The sequence below is a fragment of the Rhyacophila brunnea genome, unplaced genomic scaffold, assembly GCF_057557595.1.
Source record: "Rhyacophila brunnea isolate RB1 unplaced genomic scaffold, BYU_Rbru_1.0 scaffold_13, whole genome shotgun sequence".
In the NCBI taxonomy this organism is placed as follows: Eukaryota; Metazoa; Arthropoda; class Insecta; order Trichoptera; family Rhyacophilidae; genus Rhyacophila; species Rhyacophila brunnea.
Window position 1 is genome coordinate 23,716,827 of NW_028232785.1, and position 19,692 is coordinate 23,736,518.

The 19,692-nt window shown below is 34.9% G+C and overlaps 1 protein-coding gene across 5 annotated transcripts in view; it reads right to left on the reverse strand.

Moving 5' to 3' along the window:
• Positions 1-13,411, reverse strand: part of LOC147076990 (trypsin-1-like) — a 37,614-nt gene extending 24,203 nt beyond the window's left edge. Inside the window, exons 1-2 of one of the 5 annotated variants that reach the window (XM_085940620.1) lie at positions 13,365-13,411; positions 7,251-7,385 (exon numbers count right to left, since the gene is read on the reverse strand). In XM_085940620.1, coding sequence (XP_085796746.1) covers positions 7,251-7,335 — 85 coding nt within the window. In that variant the 5' untranslated portion in view covers positions 7,336-7,385; positions 13,365-13,411. Of the gene's footprint in view, positions 1-7,250; positions 7,415-13,256 lie in introns of all 5 variants that reach the window. The other 4 variants (XM_085940624.1, XM_085940621.1, XM_085940623.1 and 1 more) reach the window with 4 other exon arrangements.
• Positions 13,412-19,692: the final 6,281 nt, after the last annotated feature.

A 19,692-nucleotide genomic window follows, 5' to 3' on the forward strand; every position in this document is an offset into this window, starting at 1 on the left:
TTTGGAAGCATGAATTGAATGTGCGAATGGACTTCAGGAATAGGTTTGAATCTGGAACCGTGCCGATGAGCAAGCCGTTCAATGGTTCTGGTGGTATCTCAATTTCTGGTAGTTGCACTTTTCCTGATGCGCAACATATCCCGGCTGACTCATGTTTGAATTTGAGCGCATGACAATGGGAACATTCTTTGTCCATAGCACCAATCAGCACTTTCGTATGAGCGGAATATTCAATATCTGGCTCGTACTCGAATGCAAGACGAAGGAACGAAGCGGATGTAAATGTTCGATGTACTTGTTGGCGTTGTCGGTCATTTGCTCTGCGTGTGTTAACTACGAACCGGCGCGCTTGGCTCCGTTCCAATTGTCGTTGTTGATTTCGTTCAGCTCGTGCCTCTTGTGATTGAGATGCACGCAATTGCGACATGCTTACACTCACGTTTTTGTTATCTTGTTAGATTTGTTCGTCTGTTTTTTCTGCTCTACTATTTCGCATGTTTGTTGCTTTATTCGTTCGACGGCCCAAATGGCCCCCCTTGCGTCTTGCTGGCATTGTGCACTGTAATACACGCACATAAAAATAGATAAATTAAAATAAATCATACAAAATTTTGCACGCACTGCGTTGTGATATGCCGAATGAAATGTCAAAATGACGCGACGCTTCTCTTGAATTCTTCTCGGACGAAGCACCATCTGTCATTCAACAACATAAATAATTTCGTTCTGTTTCAAATACGAACGACGGTTAAATTTGTTCATACAAAAATAATAAAATCGCGATTAAAAAATGGGAGAGTGGAGGTAGGAGGGTGAAAATTTTGGGTAATAGGTAATTTTTTATGCTAATTATTAAAAAAAATACAAAAAAAAATTGTCGAAAAAATAAAAGAAAAATTTTCTGGATAGAGATACCCTAATCACCTAGCGGTATGAAATATACTTGTTGACCTATTCTCATACCTAAAAAATATACATAAAAAATTTCATAAAAATCGGTCGAGCCATTTCGGAGGAGTTCGACCACAAGCATCGTGACACGAGATTTTTATATATATAGAGATTTACAAAGAAAAACGACGAATTGCATTATTTACCAACAGGTTTTTCCCTGATTGAATTTCTTTTGTTGTTGTATAGAATACTAATTATTTGTATACATGTTATCAACTATACTAACTAACTTACTCCGCCTATAGTAATAGGGAACGACTCTACCTACGCTATGGCCGGTCCCAAGCCCGGATAAAGGAGGAGGGTTTGTCGTAGGGCTAATCACCCAACACGGTAAAAAAAACCCTGATTACGAACACCAAAACAACTGCCTTGGAACCTGGACTCCCCATAAACCAACGACCCAACGTACACATTATGTTGCAGCCGGGTAAGATGGAGGAGGTTGCAATTGAATTACATATTAGTATAAAATGAGCGTGACTGCATTACAGGAAATAAGATGGTAGGGCGCTGGTTTCATAAGCAAGACAAACTACACTTTGTATTAGAGTGGATCTGCAGGTACGCAGGGTCGCTATGGAACTGGGTTCTTAATCAGCTCTGATATCCGCAGGGCAGTACTAGGATTTGAGCCAATTAGTGGGAGATTATGTAAACTTAAACTGAAAGGTACACTTTTCAATATTACATTCATCAACGCAGTGACATCCCGTGGAGGCAGGCAGATTGAGCGTCGCTTGGGGGCGGCGGTTGCTCGAAGAGCGGCAAATCAAGGCGAATCATTTGGTATATTATATAGAAATAGCTACCAAGTTTAGTAAAAACGAAAATATCTACCCATCAAAAAAATCAGCTCACTGGTTGGAAACAAAATATATGTATTAATACAAAAGGTTTAATGTGACTGTTGTTTTTTTGTCGTGTTCGCAATGTCTAGTTTACTTCCGTTGCTATTCGACGTCTTTGGTGACCAGAAACGACACGTGCAGATTTGTGAATAATTGCAGTCTGACTAATTAACCATGGCGCATGGAAGTTGCGTTGGCCCTCAAAACTAAAGATGTCAACGATTTGAGTCTATATCGAAGTATCGCGCCGCTATTATATCTTAAACCTTAGCGATCTCAAGCTAAAATTCTCAAAAAACTTATTACAAATGTTTCCAAGCTTAAGATCAAAAGCGACAAGGATCGCCCTTAATTCCTCAAGACAGAGTAAATTAGTGTATTTCAAAAATGACATGGAAGAATTTGTACTTATGTATTGTAAATGTATGTGTATTGTAGTGTAAAACAAAGCTCTGTTGAGAGAAAAAGCGAATGATGCTCAAGAGAATACTCCAAGACATGGAATATCAAAGAAGAAACAATAATCCCAGAAAATTTTATAAGACTCTTCGAAATCTAACGAAATCCTATCAACCCAGATTAAACTCCTGTAATGATAGTGAAGGACAAATGCTGATCGAAAAGGAGGACATTATGGAAAGATGGAAAGGCTACTTCACAACACTTTTAAATCAGTCTTATCATGAGGGAACGGAAGAAGTATTGTACTACACTGCTGAAGAATTTATTGATGAGCCTAATCTGCCTGAAGTAATAAAAGCATTAAGAACGCTAAAAAGCAATAAAGCACCTGGAACCGACAGGACAACAGCCGAGCTGTTAAAGAGTGGTGGCCCAACACTGGAAGCAAATATCCACAAGATAATTCTCAATATTTGGGAAAAAGAAATTCTACCTAAGGAATGGAAGATGGGTATAATCGTGCCTATTCTGAAAAAGGGAGACAAAACAATGTGCGATAACTACAAACGGATCACAATTCTAAACGCAGCTTATAAAGTTTTCTCATCTGTACTGTATAGCAGGTTAATGATCTATGGTGAGGGAATCCTGGGAGAATACCAATGTAGCTTCCGACCAAATAGATCCACCATAGATCACATCCATCTCATAAGGCAAACTATGGAGAAAGCGCACGAATACAACCTGACACTCCACCACCTGTTTATTGATTTTAAACAAGTTTTCGACAGCGTGAATAGGGATAAGACGCTGCAAAGCCTAAAAATACTGGGAATTCCCTTAAAACTAGTAAGGCTAATAAAGACTACTCAAGAATACTCAAGCAGTTGTCAGTGTGCAAAATGAGTAAACTGAAAGCTTCAAAATCGAATCAGGTGTGAGACAAGGGGATGCGCTATCCACTTACTAGGGTATTTAACCTTGTGGTGGAATCCATAGCTCGTGAAACCAACATAAGAGGATGGGCGGATAATTGTACAACGCAGGTGCGCGCGTATGCTGACGACATAGTAATTACAAGCAGATCCAAACAGAAGACGATCGACCATGGTGGCACTATGAAAATAAAAGCAGAAAACGCTGGGCTGCAAATAAACCAGTCAAAAACTAAGTATATGGTCAGCACATGCAATCAGATACCGCTGCAGAATATATACACATGACAGCATGCATATGAAAGGGTGGACAAGTTCACGTATCTCGGATCCAGCCTAAATACCCAAAATAAGACAGGAGAGGAGATAAAAATCCGCCTTATCTCCGGGAATAAATGCTGGCATGCCTGTAAGCGACTGGTGGGGTCGAAAATTCTAGGCCGAAGAAGTAAACTTCTAATTTATAAAACAATTATAAGGCCAGTGGTCCCTTATGGCTGTGAGACTTGGTGCTTAACTCAAAACGAGGAAAACAAATTAGCTGTCTTCGAGCGCAAAATACTCCGCAAAATCTTTGGACCCACGTTGGAAAATGGGAACTACAGAATAAAAATAATGAACCACGAGTTGGAAGAGCTGATTGAACAGAAAACAATCATAAGACACTGTAAGTCCCAAAGACTACAATGGGCGGGACATGTGTAGAGAATGCCTGAAGTTAGAGCGCCGATGATCATGACGAAGTGGCTACCCCAACGGAAGAGACCCAGAGGCCGTCCAAGAAGGAGATGGGCTGATGCCGTAGAAGTGGATTGGCTTCATATAGGAAGACCCGGTAACTAGAGAAGTGTGGCAAGAGACCGGAGTGAGTGGAGAGCGGTTGTGTAGGAGGCCAAATCCCACCCCGGAATGTAGCGCCGTGGAAGAAGAAGAAGTAATCAACTATAATTGTTTATATTCAAGAACAATAGAAGATTCCGTTTGACGAAGCACATAGACGTCTTTAGGTAAAGTGCCGCCCTAAAGCAGAATAAAATAATGCACCCCTTTCCATTAATATTCTGAAATTGTACGGGTAATTTAGTTAATACTGCATATGGTAGGGTTGCCAGAGTAAACGTTTTATAACTTTGCACTCTTTACTATACTGATAAGCCTCTTTGCGTAACTACCTCGCATAAAATTAGATCAAATGATATTTACTTGTATTAATATAATACGAGGGTAGCCGTTTATATTTCGGGAATAACAAACAAAAACGATTTTTTTTGTAAATGAAAACAGTTTGGTTGTTTTTAAAAATATTCTTCACGATAATTTCTACACTTTTCCATGCGTTTGAACCAATCTGGAAAGCATTTTTGCCACTTTGTAGAAGGTAACTCCAAAACATGGTTTTTGAATGCATCAACCGCCTCTTCAGGTGTAGAAAATCGTTGACCACGTAATTTATCTTTGACTATCAGGAATAAAACGAAATCATTGGGTGCCAAATCAGGGCTGTACGGCGGATGACCCATCAATTTAATGTTTTGAGTGATCAAATAGGCGCTTGTTTGAGCTGATGTGTGAGAGCTCGCATTGTCTTGATGAAGGATGATTTGACGCCGACGGTTGCTTTTCGTTATTTTACCAAAAACTTTTGGCAAAAAAATGGTTTTGTACCTAGAATTGACTATTCTACAATTCTCTAAAGGCATGGTTGCGATATGGCCGGTTTTTCCAAAAAAACAGGTGACCATATGCGTCGTGCTTCGAGCGCGAGCAACTTTTGTTGGTTTAAGCTCATTTTGGAAGACCCATACGGTCGACTGCTGTTTACTTTCAGGTTCATACGTATAGATCCAAGATTCGTCATATATAGTAATCTTATAAGTAAACGTTTTTTGAAGCACCTCGATTGTATTTTTAAGCATTTCCTTGCATCAATCGACACGCGCCTTTTTTTGTGAGATCGTCAAATTATGCGGGATCCAACGCGAACATAGTTTCTTCACGTCTAAATGTTCATGCACGATCGTATACACGCTAGTGTTACTAATGCCCAGGGATGCCTCAATCTCACGGTATATCACATGATGATCTTGCATTCTCAGTTCACGCACAGCATCGATGTTTTCTGGAGAAACAACCGATTTTGGATGACCTTCACGCGGCTCGTCTGTGAGCAAACGACGGCCACGATAAAATTCGTTAAACCAGTGATATACCGTAGTTTTGGATGATTTATTATTGCCATATAACGCACTAAGTTCAATGATGCACTGTTCTTGCGATAAGCCAAATCGAAAGTTGTGAAAAATTATCACACGAAAATTTTCACGAGTTAATTCCATTTTTTGGTCGAGATAAATGTTTCAGATGAATTTAAAAAAAACAAAACGCGTCCGTTTGTTAAAACTTTCTGAGTAATTTTGCCGTTAAAAACGTCAAACTTCAAAATTCGGAAGTCAAATTACACCTAGTAACACCAGTGTTGCCAATTCCCGAAATATAAACGGCTACCTATGTATATTAATTACTAATAAACAGAATTCTGATAATATATCTAAAAAAATATATTTTTATAATATTTTAAATCATTTTCATCGCTGGAGTGCAAAGCTATGAAGCATATAGGTACTCTATCAGGTAATTCTGAAATAATGGGAACTGAAATACCTACTGGGTGTGGACATTGCCGACTCAAGTAGAAAGCCGATACATTCACAACGACTGGTCCTACTTTTTCCGCCCCTATCGTTGTTGTCTATGGATGACCTGTCATTTTTCTATAGAGTGCTCATACTGACGCGTCTGTTGTGTTCACACAGGGAATGGTTTGATTTGAATAGATATATGATAAATAATACAGTAGCATTAACACACCTTCTACAAATGTAATGCATAGATCAATGCTACATATTTTTTGGAAATCGATATTACCAACGGTTTTTGTGTGAAGGAATAGTCTGACTTTGACAGATGATGAATAACAGGAATGTAGATTATTTATAAATAACACTGATAGTTAATATATTTGATTTGAGATTTTTTTATAATTCAATTTGAAACGAGAAAGGGCGAATCAATATGTCAAGCAATCTGGAATCTGATTTTGACAGCTAAACAGTGGACCACTCGTTGCTTATGCAAAAAGATATGCTCAGGCTTTATTAATCTAAAGACGGTGCTGGTGTGGAGTAACAGGCAACCGATCACGAGAGTGGAAGAATATAAAATAACATTAAACATGTCAAATTCTGACAACTGCTCTCGGTGTATGCATTGACGCTCATTCAATATTGGTGTATTGAAAGTTGCAACACACACTATTGCACGTCTGTAATATGTGGTTCATTTTCGTAGGACACTCACACATTCAAAAACCTGCTTCAAAATGTAATGTATTGGGGAATATACTATAGGAATGATATTTATTAACCAGCTATTCTGTGGTATGAACTATGTACAACATAATATAATAATATGTAGTATGTAAATAATATTGAATAATAGTAATATAATATTAAATATTTCATAGCAGTGGCGTGCGGTTTATATATCATGCTGTGGGTACGACTTTAATATATTTATATATTTTTAAATTCAATAATTAGAATGTTACATTCTTAAATCTTGTGAAATATTCGTTGAATAAAAAAATAGTTAATTAAAAATTATAAGCAAGTTCAATTAAGTTACAACAAAAAATCTTGGAGTGATCCGTGACGTCGGTTGGTAATTAGAGTAATACCTACTTTGATTTAAAATACAAAATCCAATAGTAGCTCAATTTAGAAAGCGCTTCAGTGAGTATTGAGAGCTATTAGTTAACATTTTATCGCAATTAAGTATGACGCCGTTAGCATAGTGGTCTATGTGCGTGTGCACGATACCCGAGAGATGCAGGTTTTTTTCTATTGGTTATAATATTTTTTATCAGAAGTGTTTTCATAATTATGTAGGTTCAATATTTATATATTATGTAAGATATTATGTGTTTAAAATTAAGTTTTAAAATTAGTAGCTGGTGTGATAAATAAAAACACTTTTTTTGAGGAGCATCCCTCGTCTCAGAAGTCACCGCACGCCATTGTTACACAGTCAAAAAAATAAACATTCTCACCATACAGCTGCGTGCTCGCTGAACTTCCAAAAAGAAAGATGGTTGAAAACACTGTCACATACACACTATGGAATTTGTATTCCATTTTGTATTATCAAATTGTCACCTCTATTTTGTGGATTGTTTATTTAACACCTGTGGGTCTATTCTATACTTATCGACCGCTAAAGTGATAAAGTGATACATATTATCAAACTTAGGGTAGGTTTGTATCAAAATATTAGCACTTATTGTAACAATTACACGAAGCTGGTTTTTATTGTTGCAATAAATGCTATATTTTGACAGCACCTATCTTGCTGCTGTTAAAATATCGCACTTATTGCAACAATAAAAACCTTATTCTTAGGTGAATAATTATTATAAAGCAATCATTATTCGTAGGATGTTTATCACACTTGAATGGCCAAAGACAGCTTATAATTAGTATATTTAGAATTATCTTGAAATGTGTTAATTTTGTCCATTTTTTGAATAATAAAATGCCCAATTCTTGTCAAATTTGGGATCACAGAGATTATCAATATAATTTTTATTGTAAATATTTCACTATAATAATATCGATATAAATTATACTAATGGTTTTATAAATGTGTTTAAAAATTAATAAATGTTAAAAATCTTAACACCACTGCACATTTACGTACTGAAATATGACTATATTCTAAAACATTAGAGTGAGAGGTTCAAAAAAAATACTATTTTATGTAATAAAAATAATTTATGCAGTCATCAAATGTTTAAAATAAATATAAAGGATAATAAGGCTTCAAAATTATATACATAGATTATCTACAACGTTTAAGGTATGTCCAGGACCATGCTTTGAAAATAGAACAAAAGCTCCATTTTGACCTACGCTGAGCATGTCCCCCATTAAATCACTATTATTTTGTTAATTTACTAGTAGAAATTATATCTCAGATCTGTCAGCTAAGCCTTGCAAATCGTTTTCAATTTGTAAAAAGATGCCCTAAAACAGGTTCTCTTTGGACCTCATAAACTCATACTATTGTCGTGGGAATATCATTTAGATCTGAAACTTTATCTGGGCCTTATAGTGCCTCATAAATAAATATATTTGTATAGATTAAAGTCGAACTTTTCTCTTGGATGAGGGAAACTGGGCGGAAAGTATTGACTATAAAAGAGAACGCAAGTTTCGATAATGATAATTTCATATATTATATCCACAATATGTACCGTTTTAAATTGATAACCTTTCTTTTCATCTTATTATAATCTTGATATTTGAATCAGAAAATATTTATCTGTTCTACGTTAAAAGTACTATAAGGGCTTTTGCGATGATTATGAAATTTCTCCTACATGTAGATACCTCTAGGACGCTTGTTTCTAACTTAATAAGATACTCGTAATTTTTCGGGAAAGCGGAAAAACAAACCGCATTTCCGTAATTGGCCCGAGGGTTTTGCTCCTGGTCTGGTGGAAGGAGGTGAAAACGATCTCATTGGTCCACCTTTCGCGCATAAACATGCCCTAAAAAAATATGTACTGCTTTTTCCTACATTTCTTTAAACTTTAATTTATTAAAATCTATATTACGATAGCGGGTATCGAGACACCTACAAGCTTATATAATTTTTTAATCAGAAGGGGGGACATGCTCGGCGTAGGTCAAATGAAGCTTTTATTGCATTTTGAAACCATGATCTTGGACATTCCTTAAACGTTGTAGATAATCTATTTATATAATTTTGAAGCCTTATTATCCTTTATATTTATTTTAAACATTTGATGACTGCATAAAGTATTTTTATTACATAAAATAGTATTCTTTTAAACCTCTCGCTCTAATGTTTTAGAATATAGCCATATTTCGGTACATGAATGTGCAGTGGTGTTAAGATTTTTTACATTTATTAATTTTTAAACGCATTTATAAAACCATTAGTATAATTTATGACGAGATAATTTTAGTAAAATATTCACGATAAAAAATTATATTGATAATCTCTTTGATCCCAAATTTGACAAGAATTAGGCATTTTATTATTCAAAAAATCGGCAAGATTAACACATTTGAAAAAAACCCGACGATTCACGCCAAAATAATCCTATACAATATGTGAAGCGAAACGCGATGTGTTTTATCTTTTTAAACTTTCAAGAGATGCCATAGATGGTGCTTATTGAAATATGGGAAAAGATCGTAAAATTATGACAATTATACGATAGATGTTTTCGGGCATTTTGAATATATTATTATTTGTGATTATATAAATACGTCAATATGAAAATAAAAATATTTTTTTCCTCATGGCTGAGTATGACAACCACAATGAATGCAGTCGTCTTCTCAAAAAATTTGATTTTTTTTTCTCACAAGATTTATCATAAAATAAACAAGAATTAACTGTATGCATTTGTTGTCAGTATGCATTTACTGCCGTTGGTGAGCACGCATAGTGCCTGAAGATACCGAAAGGCGAAACTCGGGACGCAGGAAACGACTAAAATGGAATAGTAAAAAAAAAAGAATAATATGAATAGTCAATTTATATTGAGCTGCTTCCATGCATTTACCATTGTTTGTAAATTAGAAAATATTTTAACTTAAGTATATTTTTTTTGGGAAATCGGAATTTTAAAAGAATCCGTCCGGGTGGCAGTGGCGAAGGCTGGAGGTAGGCTGTTAAGATCCGCTAAAAATAGTGCACATTAAACTTTGTTAGTCATACGTAAGTACCTATTGGTTTTTATTGAACTAAGACTACAATTTACAGATGACGTTGGTTAGTTTTTAAAATTCTACTTAACCCTGCCCAAGCCAAACCATAATAGTTTTGATATACCGATTGCAGTATCATACTGTGGCGTAAAGGTAGTGCGTTTGGCTGATAACCGAACAATCGGTGGTTCGAATCCAATCGAGTGCGTTTTTTTGTGTGAAAAAAATAAATTATGTGTTATGGATAACGTTGGATATTTTATATATAGAATAATATTTTTTATCTATTATAGTTTGGTTTAGGCAGGGCTTAATGAATTTAAAAGAATGAACCAACAATGTGTGTAATATTATGTAATCAGTATTCTTAATCCAACTATAATAAAAAGTATAAATAAAAAAGTGTGCACAATTATGCAACAAAATATACCAAAACTAATATGGTTTGGTTTAGGCAGTGATTTTTAAAAACTAACCTATACCATCTATAAATTGTAGTCTTCGTTCAATAAAAACAAATACGTATGACTGACAAAGTTTAATGTGCACTTTTTATGACGGATCTTAACAGCCCACCTCCACCCTTCGCTACTGAGCCTGAACATGAACATAAAGCACATAGAAAATAGCACTATGCCTGATTTAAGAGGACATGTCAAACTTCATATTGCAATTATTACTCCATAACATGATTTCAAGACTTATTAAAACCGGTATTTCGGTATCGAAAAATACTGGGATACCGGTTTTGAAACCCTACGTGTGTCATCAGTCCCCCTATTATTAATAATTGAAAAAAATATCATTATATGTCATCGTCAGAAGCGTTTGCTTATCAAATACTTATAGTTATTTATTCTAAAGTATAAAATTAATATCATTAGAATTCATTACATTATTATACGGAATGAATAATCATTATAAAATATTTTAATGGTTTTAGTCTTTGACTTTGTTTCTAAATTGTTAATAATGTTACTCTAATAATAGCAGATGTTTATATTTTACCAATTCTTGGTATCTATTGGGATTTTCTCAAAGACGTTTAAAGAAGCCTTCTCTAATTATTCAGATAGACCAAAACTATTATGGTTTGGGATAGGCAAGGTTTAATTGAATTTTAAAAACTAACAAACACTATCTAATTACAGTCTTAATGAAAACAAATATGTTTGACTGTCAAAGTTTAGTTCGAATTATTTATGTTGGATCTTAGCAGCCTACCTCCACCCTTCGCCACTGCTGTGTGCAACATTTAAATTCATTTTTTATACATACGTTGAACATTACAAATTATTAATTTAAGACGTTCACAATATGACATTTAAAAACATAGAAACAGTATAAAAACAGCGTAAAGAAGGAATAAATATAATTATGCAGTATCACAAAAAACATTATGAAAAGTAAAGTAGAAAGTATGACAATTTTAAAAATTATAAATCATGGAAGCGCATCGAATGAGCTAAGTAGACCCTTTTATTTTAAGAATTTATAAAATAACGCCCACCTATGCTCATCCTCACGTAGGTGGAATATATCAATTCAATGCGACATTCCTGCAAGGTTTGATTTAGGCCTTGTCCAGATGGCACGATTTGACTCGCGTGTAATAACTCGCATTCCAGGTACCGGTGACCTCATTGAGCCATCCAAATGCACTCGCGGGGTGTCATCTTTCGCACGACGAGCGCGAGCACTCGCGAGACTCTCGAGTACGCGCGTGTTGTGCCTCGAGGAGACTGTGTTTTTAATGAACAATCAAAAATGTACCTAGCCTGTACACTGCCAAGAATATATCTTGCCAGTATATCACGACATATTACATCTCAAAGGAGCCGTGTGTCATGATTGAATTGTCAGTCTTATTTTTTGCACTTGCGCTTATTTTTATGCCCATTGAAAAATTAATTATGTCACCTAGCTTGTATAATGCATTCGTTCCTTCATTTGCCTCCCTTTATAATTTACCGCCCCTAAGCAACGGTCTTTTCGGATGTTGCGGTACTAACAATTCTCTATAACTCCTTAGTTACTAGAAACAAACTTGAGAGTGGGTATATCGTTTGGGCCCCGCATCAGTTGAAGTACGAACTTATGGTGAGTTAGAGTCCAAAAGAATTTTTTGAGACTCTGTATGGCCATTATCCGTGGCTCTATCCGACTGAATTTCTCTTAGGTATGCTTACATACTGTAGCTTAAAATTTAGAAGGGATCTTTATTTAGCTACATATTTTTTCAGACTTATACGGGGCGTAAATGTGAACTCTGCCATTCTTGGTGGTGTTGGCTTGTGTGTCTCTGATAATTACCTTAGGAATCGAGGGCATCCGTTGTTTGTTCTCCCAAGGTGCAGAACTAACCTGCCATTAGTAGGTAATGCTAATTGGGAGGGCAGTAACCATGTTTAATGCAATCGCTTCAGATATTGATATATTCCACTTACGTGAGGGTGAATTTTGGTTCACGTTGTATTATAAGCTTTTAAAATAGGATCTATCAAAGTTCACTAAAAACGTTCTCCTGCTCACTACAACACTGCAAATGGATTTACGAAATATTAAGATTCAGCGGAATTAACTACATCGTAGCGAAAAACAGCGCACTGAAAAAGGTTTGAAGAGGCCTTCCTCATGCAGTGGATTGAGACAATTATCGGTTGCTCTGTATTTCGTCGTTCAACATTGTTAGTAAAACTATCAGTGGCTAGGGGTAGAGGTAGGCTGTTTAGATCCGACATAAATAGTGCACACTAAACTATGTCAGTCATACTCATTTATTTTTAATTGAACTAAGAATACAAATTGTTAGTTTTAAAAAATCAATTAAACCCTGTCTAACTGAATCATAATTAATAGTGCACAACTTTTTCAGTCCATACAATTATTCGTTTTCGTTGAATTAAGAATACAATAATTACAGATGGTGTTTCTAAAGCCTATACATATGAAATATCTAAAAGTATGTATAATTTAACACCCTTTTTATAGATATTTTATAGATAAATCTATTAATGCTTGGTTTTAATGAATTTTAAAAACTAACAAATACTATCCACGAAAGGCGAAACCCAGGTCGCATAAAAAGACTCAAACGGAATAGTACAAAACTTAAATCCATTAGAATTGAAAACAAATATGTTTGACTGAGAAAGTTTAGTGTGCACTGTTAGTGTCGGATCTTAACGGCCTACCTCCACCCTTTGGCAGTGACTGAACAACTGGAACACTGGACTGTGTACGCATTAATTTATAAATATGTAGTACAGCGATGAACAGAGTTGAATGCACATACGTAATTTGTTGTTAATCACGAATGATTTAAAATAATATATTATTATATATAAATAAACACAAAACAAATCACTCCACAGTAATAATATAACCAATTTCAAAACTATTTTTTTCGTTATTTATAATACCTATGTTGGTAATAATGACTGACCAAGGTGATTTGAAAATCGACACTAAACTTTATAAGTTGTGTCCTGGTATATTATAACACAAACATTAAATAATTATTGATACAACGACGCAGGGGTGCCGCACCGGTAAGAAAATTTTAAAAAAAAATCTGTGTGTGTACTTATGTACGCGCGTTAGAAGTTATACTTCTTTGGCGTAACAAAACAAAAACAAAACTTGTGATAAACTAGATTCTTCGACTGGCTCTTAATTATATCTTGTTAAATTACACACTCAAGAAAAAGGATCGCTTATTGGAACGCCGTTGGCTTATTTATTATACACTTTAACTTATATTACTAAATTATGTAATTATTTATCGTTCTTTTTATTTTCAAAATAACAACTGCCACTATGACGTTTAATAGTGTGTTTACGTAAGGAATTGCAAATGGTCGAAAAATAATAAATTCGCTGCCTAGGCAACGGAACAATTCTTAACAATAATATTATACTGTATAATCGTCACGATTGCAGTATCATACTGTGGCGTAAAGGTAGTGCGTTCGGCTGATAACCGAACAATCGGTGGTTTGAATCCAGTCGAGTGCGTTTTTTTGTGTGAAAAAAATAATTATGTGTTACATGTCACACGCCAAAAATACACTCTGATCTGATTTTCCATAAGCGCCTAAAGCAGTTTAACTTAAAAAATAAGATAATAAAATTAATATTTATTTTACATTTATCGAAATAGATAATAATTATTTACTGCAATTTGCCAACGAGGAAAACTGACTTCGAATAGTTACCATGGCGGTATTATGCTATTAGCAATTAATATTAGCAGGTCGTAGAGTTGCTACTTCATAACTTTGCTCTCCGGCTCTGGGATAAAAATGATGTAATGTACCAATTCTAAAAACATTTTTTTAACATAATATATTATCTATTTATTTTCTTATTACTACATCTATATATATAAAACAAGTCGGGTTAGTTACACCATTTATAACTCAGGAACGGTTCGACCGATTTTTATGATCTTTAATTTGTTGGATTTGTCTCAGCCCCGAATAGCAGAATAACTATTAAAACATCGGAAAAATTCACGGAAAAAAGTTAATGCGGGGTTCTCTCAACAGGAAGCTGCATTGTTTTTTCTTTACCGACTAAAAAGGCCTTTCCCGATTGGTTAAGCTATCGTCCAATTACGAGGCAGGCCGTTTATTTGAAATTTGCCTCCCCGACTTTGTAAACTTTAATGAGTGATTCACACGATTACTATATTAAAATAATATGCATCCTGCACATACTTATTATAACTAAACATTTTAACTTATACCTAACAGATTTTATATCCTATTACTATACATTCTTCATACAATTTAAGTGACACAAAAATAAAAAAAAAACTAATATCATTCCTTCACCTATCACACTATTGCTTTTCCGTTTCATTCCTGTTTCATGTTCCGAGCCTCAAGAACACAAAACAGGGGCTCATCATGAAACAGGAAACAAAACAAAACCTCGCTAAATAACCAAGTGATATGATCATAGGTGTTTCTACTCCGCTAATTGACTTAGGAGGTCAAGAGCCGCACTTTAGGCCTACAAAACCTTATTTCCGAATTCCAATTTAAGACGGGAATTCCATGGGCATGTCAGTGGAATATATCAATTCAATGCGACATTCCTGCAAGGTTTGATTTAGGCCTTGTCCAGATGGCACGATTTGACTCGCGTGTAATAAATCGCATTCCAGGTACCGGTGACCTCATTGAGCCATCTAAATGCACTCGCGGGGTGTCATCTGTCGCACGACGAGTGCGAACACTCGCGAGACTCTCGAGTACGCGCGTGTTGTGCCTCGTGGAGACTGTATATTTATGCCCATTCAAAAATGAATTAATTATGTCACCTAGCTTGTATACTGTATTCGTTCCTTGATTTGCCTCCCTTTATAATTTACCGCCCCTAAGCAACGGTCTTTTCGGATATTACGGTACTAAAAATTCTGTATAACTCCTTAGTTACTAGAAGCAAACTTGAGAGTGGGTCCATCGTTTGGGCCCCGCATCAGTTGAAGTACGGCCTTATGGTGAGTTAAAAAGAAATGTTTGAGACTCAGTATGGCCATTATCCGTGGCTCTATCTGACCGACTTTCTCTTAGGTATGCTTACACACTGTAGCTTAAAATTTAGAAGGGATCTTTATTTAGCTACATATTTTTTCAGACTTATACGGGGCGTAAATGTGAACTCTGCCATTCTTGGTGGTGTTGGCTTGTGTGTCTCTGATAATTACCTTAGGAATCGAGAGCATCCGTTGTTTGTTCTCCCAAGGTGCAGAACTAACCTGCCATTAGTAGGTAATGCCAATTGGGAGAGCAATAACCATGTTTAATGCAATCGCTTCGGATATTGATATATTCCACTTACGTGAGGTGAATTTAGGTGGACGTTGTTTTATAAGTTTTTAAGATAGGATCTATCAAAGTTCACTCTGTGTGCTTCCATCTACTTTTATTTCTGTTATTTTATTACTTATTGTATTATTAACTCACATTTCTCTGTATTTTTATTTAAAAAAATGTTAACACTTATTTAATATCATGTTGTGAATGCTTAAAATTTACAATTTGTTATGTTCATTATATGTAAAATAAATAAATTTGATTTGATTTGATTTAATGACATGCCAACCTCACGAGACGTCATTGTATGTCCCATGTCAGTGGAAGACCCGTGAAAAATACATGACCAAATATAGATAATAATATCTTCTAGTGAACTTTAAAAATGCGCAGTTACGATTTATTCTGTCGCTATTCAAGACTGCACTTAGATCTAAGTGGATCCCTTTCTCTCGCTCGGCGCCGCGCTAACTATGTCTTGCGTTATGTTAAAACTATCGAACTTCTCGTTAATGTGATACGTTTTTATACCCGAGAGATATATTAAGGTGATTCATCAGTGAAACGGCAAATAATTTTCAACCATAGGCGCGACGAAATTTTGCACTCGCTCCCATTCGGAGAGAGAATGTAGAGCTGGAGGCACGTCATTTTGCTTCGTGATGGCGACGGCCGTAATAATTCTTAAATCGTGTAAAGATGACTTAAAACGTTACCCATTTACTTTAAAAAGAAAACATGTCAATGAATATATTATTATTATTACTGATAAAATAATAAACAGAACATTAAATGGACACATGTTGGATTTATAGGACAAAATATATTTGGTTTGACATGCCTCATTTGCACCCGCGACCCGCAATCCGCGCATCGCCTAGCGACGATCTTTTTAGACCGTGTCTCAACTAAGGTATGGCCTTAAGTTGACCGAAAGACCGTTCCAATGTAACAGTGGCGTAGTGCTGTATTTTATAGTGTCGGATCGCAGTTTTTAAATATCCTAATTCATGGCCCCCACATCCTGACGCGGACCCCCAGGCTAGGATGTTTGTGACGCGTTGCAGTAGTATTTTGCTAAATGGTGTACGCGATAAAATAGCGATTTTTTTGTATTTTTATTATTTTATGTACATCCATTTGAATTATGGAGTTGTTGAGTATCGGCACACAGTTAAAAATTCCAGCGTACAACTAAATATTTTTAATTATTTATATCATTGAAGTAAAATAGTGCCGCAGGCGACTTTTTTTACTATTAGAGCAAATTTGTGATCTATGTTTATCTCGTCACGCTGGGTCCTTCCAGAGCCCGGGCCCCCAGGCTAGAGCCCAGTCAGCCCATCCTTGTGGAGGCCATGTCCTAATTCCACCCCCCATCTCCACTTTTTAAAACAGAAAAGAATTTTAACATAAAAAATGTAGTCCGTGACGTCGGTTAGTAATTATTAAAGTGATATGTACCTACTTTGATTTAAAATACAAAAGCCGATCGCCAATAGTAAATTTGGTTCAATTTGGAAAGTGCTTCAGAGGGTATTAAGAGTATTAGTTAAAATTTGTCGCAATTAAGTATGACGCCTATATCATAGTGGTATATGTGCATGGGCGCGAAACCCGAGAGAAGCAGGTTTGATTACAGCCGGGTGTCGTATTTTTTTAAAAAACATTTTTTCTATTGATTATAATCTCAGAAGTGTTTTCAAAATTATGTATGCTAATTTTGTATTTGAGATTCTTAAAACTGCTTGTAAATGGTCATCGGTGTTGCTTGATCGTAAAGAGTTTTTATTGATATTCATAATTGAAAATATTTTTTCGCATATTATATTTTGTAAGTTGACATTTTAACATGTTAACATTTTTCGAGTTTCGAGCCATTGTAAAATAATATACTCATTAGAATTCAGTTACATTCATATAATTATTATCACTAGGTCGATTGTCAGTCAAAAATATGAAGACAGTTCGATTGAAATAAAATGCAATATGTTATATAAATGTATAAAACCATTGTTCAAATAACAACTGTAATTATAACACCGGTTTTTAGATTTTTTCATCAATTTATAATACGCATTTTTTCTAGCGTAGGTTGCCATGGTTTACGGAATGAATATCAATTAAATTGCTTGGATAACATTGACGAATTGTAGTCGATAGTGTCTATGTGCGAGTTCGCTTAGTATATTACAAAAAGTAGCGTTATTTTGACCGTCATAGAGATTAAATACTGATTATGAATACCTACTTTTATTGAAATTTCCAATATATTCTTAGAACGTGTTGCCAAAAGCCAGACAACAGGGAAAAACAAATTGACCATAGGAAATAAGCTTGATTATCCATACTTAATACAATGGGAATTTCTTTATATTATCACTTTTTAAGATATTGTGGCAATGAGGCATGTTTAGTGCAAAGTTGTTCAACTTTCGTTTGTCTTGGCTTATTGAAGATCACCTTGTGATAAATTTAGATTTAAAATGGTGATATTAATTAATTTATTTATTAAAAAAAAACATTGTAGACAAATCAGAAATTGTGACGTTCACAATATGAGATTTAAATTAAAAAAACTGGTTTTAATTAAACACGTTAAATAAAAATGCATATTATGTAGAGGAGACCGAGGTGGGTTGAAACAATTTTTACATTTTTGGTCATATCTTCGTCAGTTTCACCATTAAGACTATGGAAATGTACTTTTTTTGACAGCATATTTGAGTTGCCTAGAGTTATAACTCACATATTCTAAAAACTGAGTTTTGAAATAATCGCAAAAAACTACCAGAGCACTGTTTTTTTTTGTAATAAGAAGAAAAGTATTGAACTGTCTTGAATATTAATGAGTGAGTGAGTCGATTTAAATTATTTAAAAAATATATATATTATTATAATACTACTAGAAATAGAGCTCTCTGATTGGTTAGAAAGGCTTTGATGACAGAACTTACATTATTCATTGAAAAATGTGAGTTATTTACCAACAGTCAAACTTTTCAATGATTTTCACATGGTTTAAAGCGACTTTTGATAGCCAACTATTTTTCTTTAATACATTAATACTTTTGGAATCATTTAGTATATTTAACATATCCATTACAACATGTGAGTTATGACTCTCATTTCATCTCTTACTTGGATTTACTTAAAAACAGTACAGTAGCGATTAGTTACTTATTGGTGAAGAACCTATTAAGCGAAGCATTCCAACTATTTCAACCATTGACATTATTAATGGACAACACACTCAATACAGTAGCTAGCAAGTTAATTCGCGCATAGCGACATTCGCACATGTATAGGTAGATGTCATGCAATTTCCATTATGCGATATCACGCATCGAGAATTTATAGCAATATCACCTTTATTGTAATGGCGTTAGAACAGTGTTTCTATTGTCAATGTTCATTTGAGCAAACCCATTCGAACCAAACCATTCGGCAGACCCGACAAGAAGCATCGGGAATTTATAGCAATATCATCTTTACTGTAATGGCGTTAGAACAATTTATGCCATTCGGCAGACCCGACAAAAAAGTGAGTGTCATTTTTTTCCAGATGCTTCGTCCATATTAATGTCATTGATTTCAACCCTCCTTGTACCGAGGTATGTAAGTTAAAACAGCACGTAAAAAAAATATTAAACTCATATTATTACCAAATACTTTATAGAAAAATAAATAAAATTCATTAAAAAGTGGCCGAAAAATTACTTTTGGTTGATTTTGTAGCACAGAAGTTATAACACAAAGGTTTGTCATACAGCCTTGGCATATTGTACAAGCAGGTCTTTGTCGAAAGAGTACCAACTGTAATATTGAAATATCGTCGTTGTATCAGATCACCTCGGTCTCCCCTACACTAATGTTATAATACAATTTTAAAAGCAAAATACACGGTGCATCACTGAAAATGTCC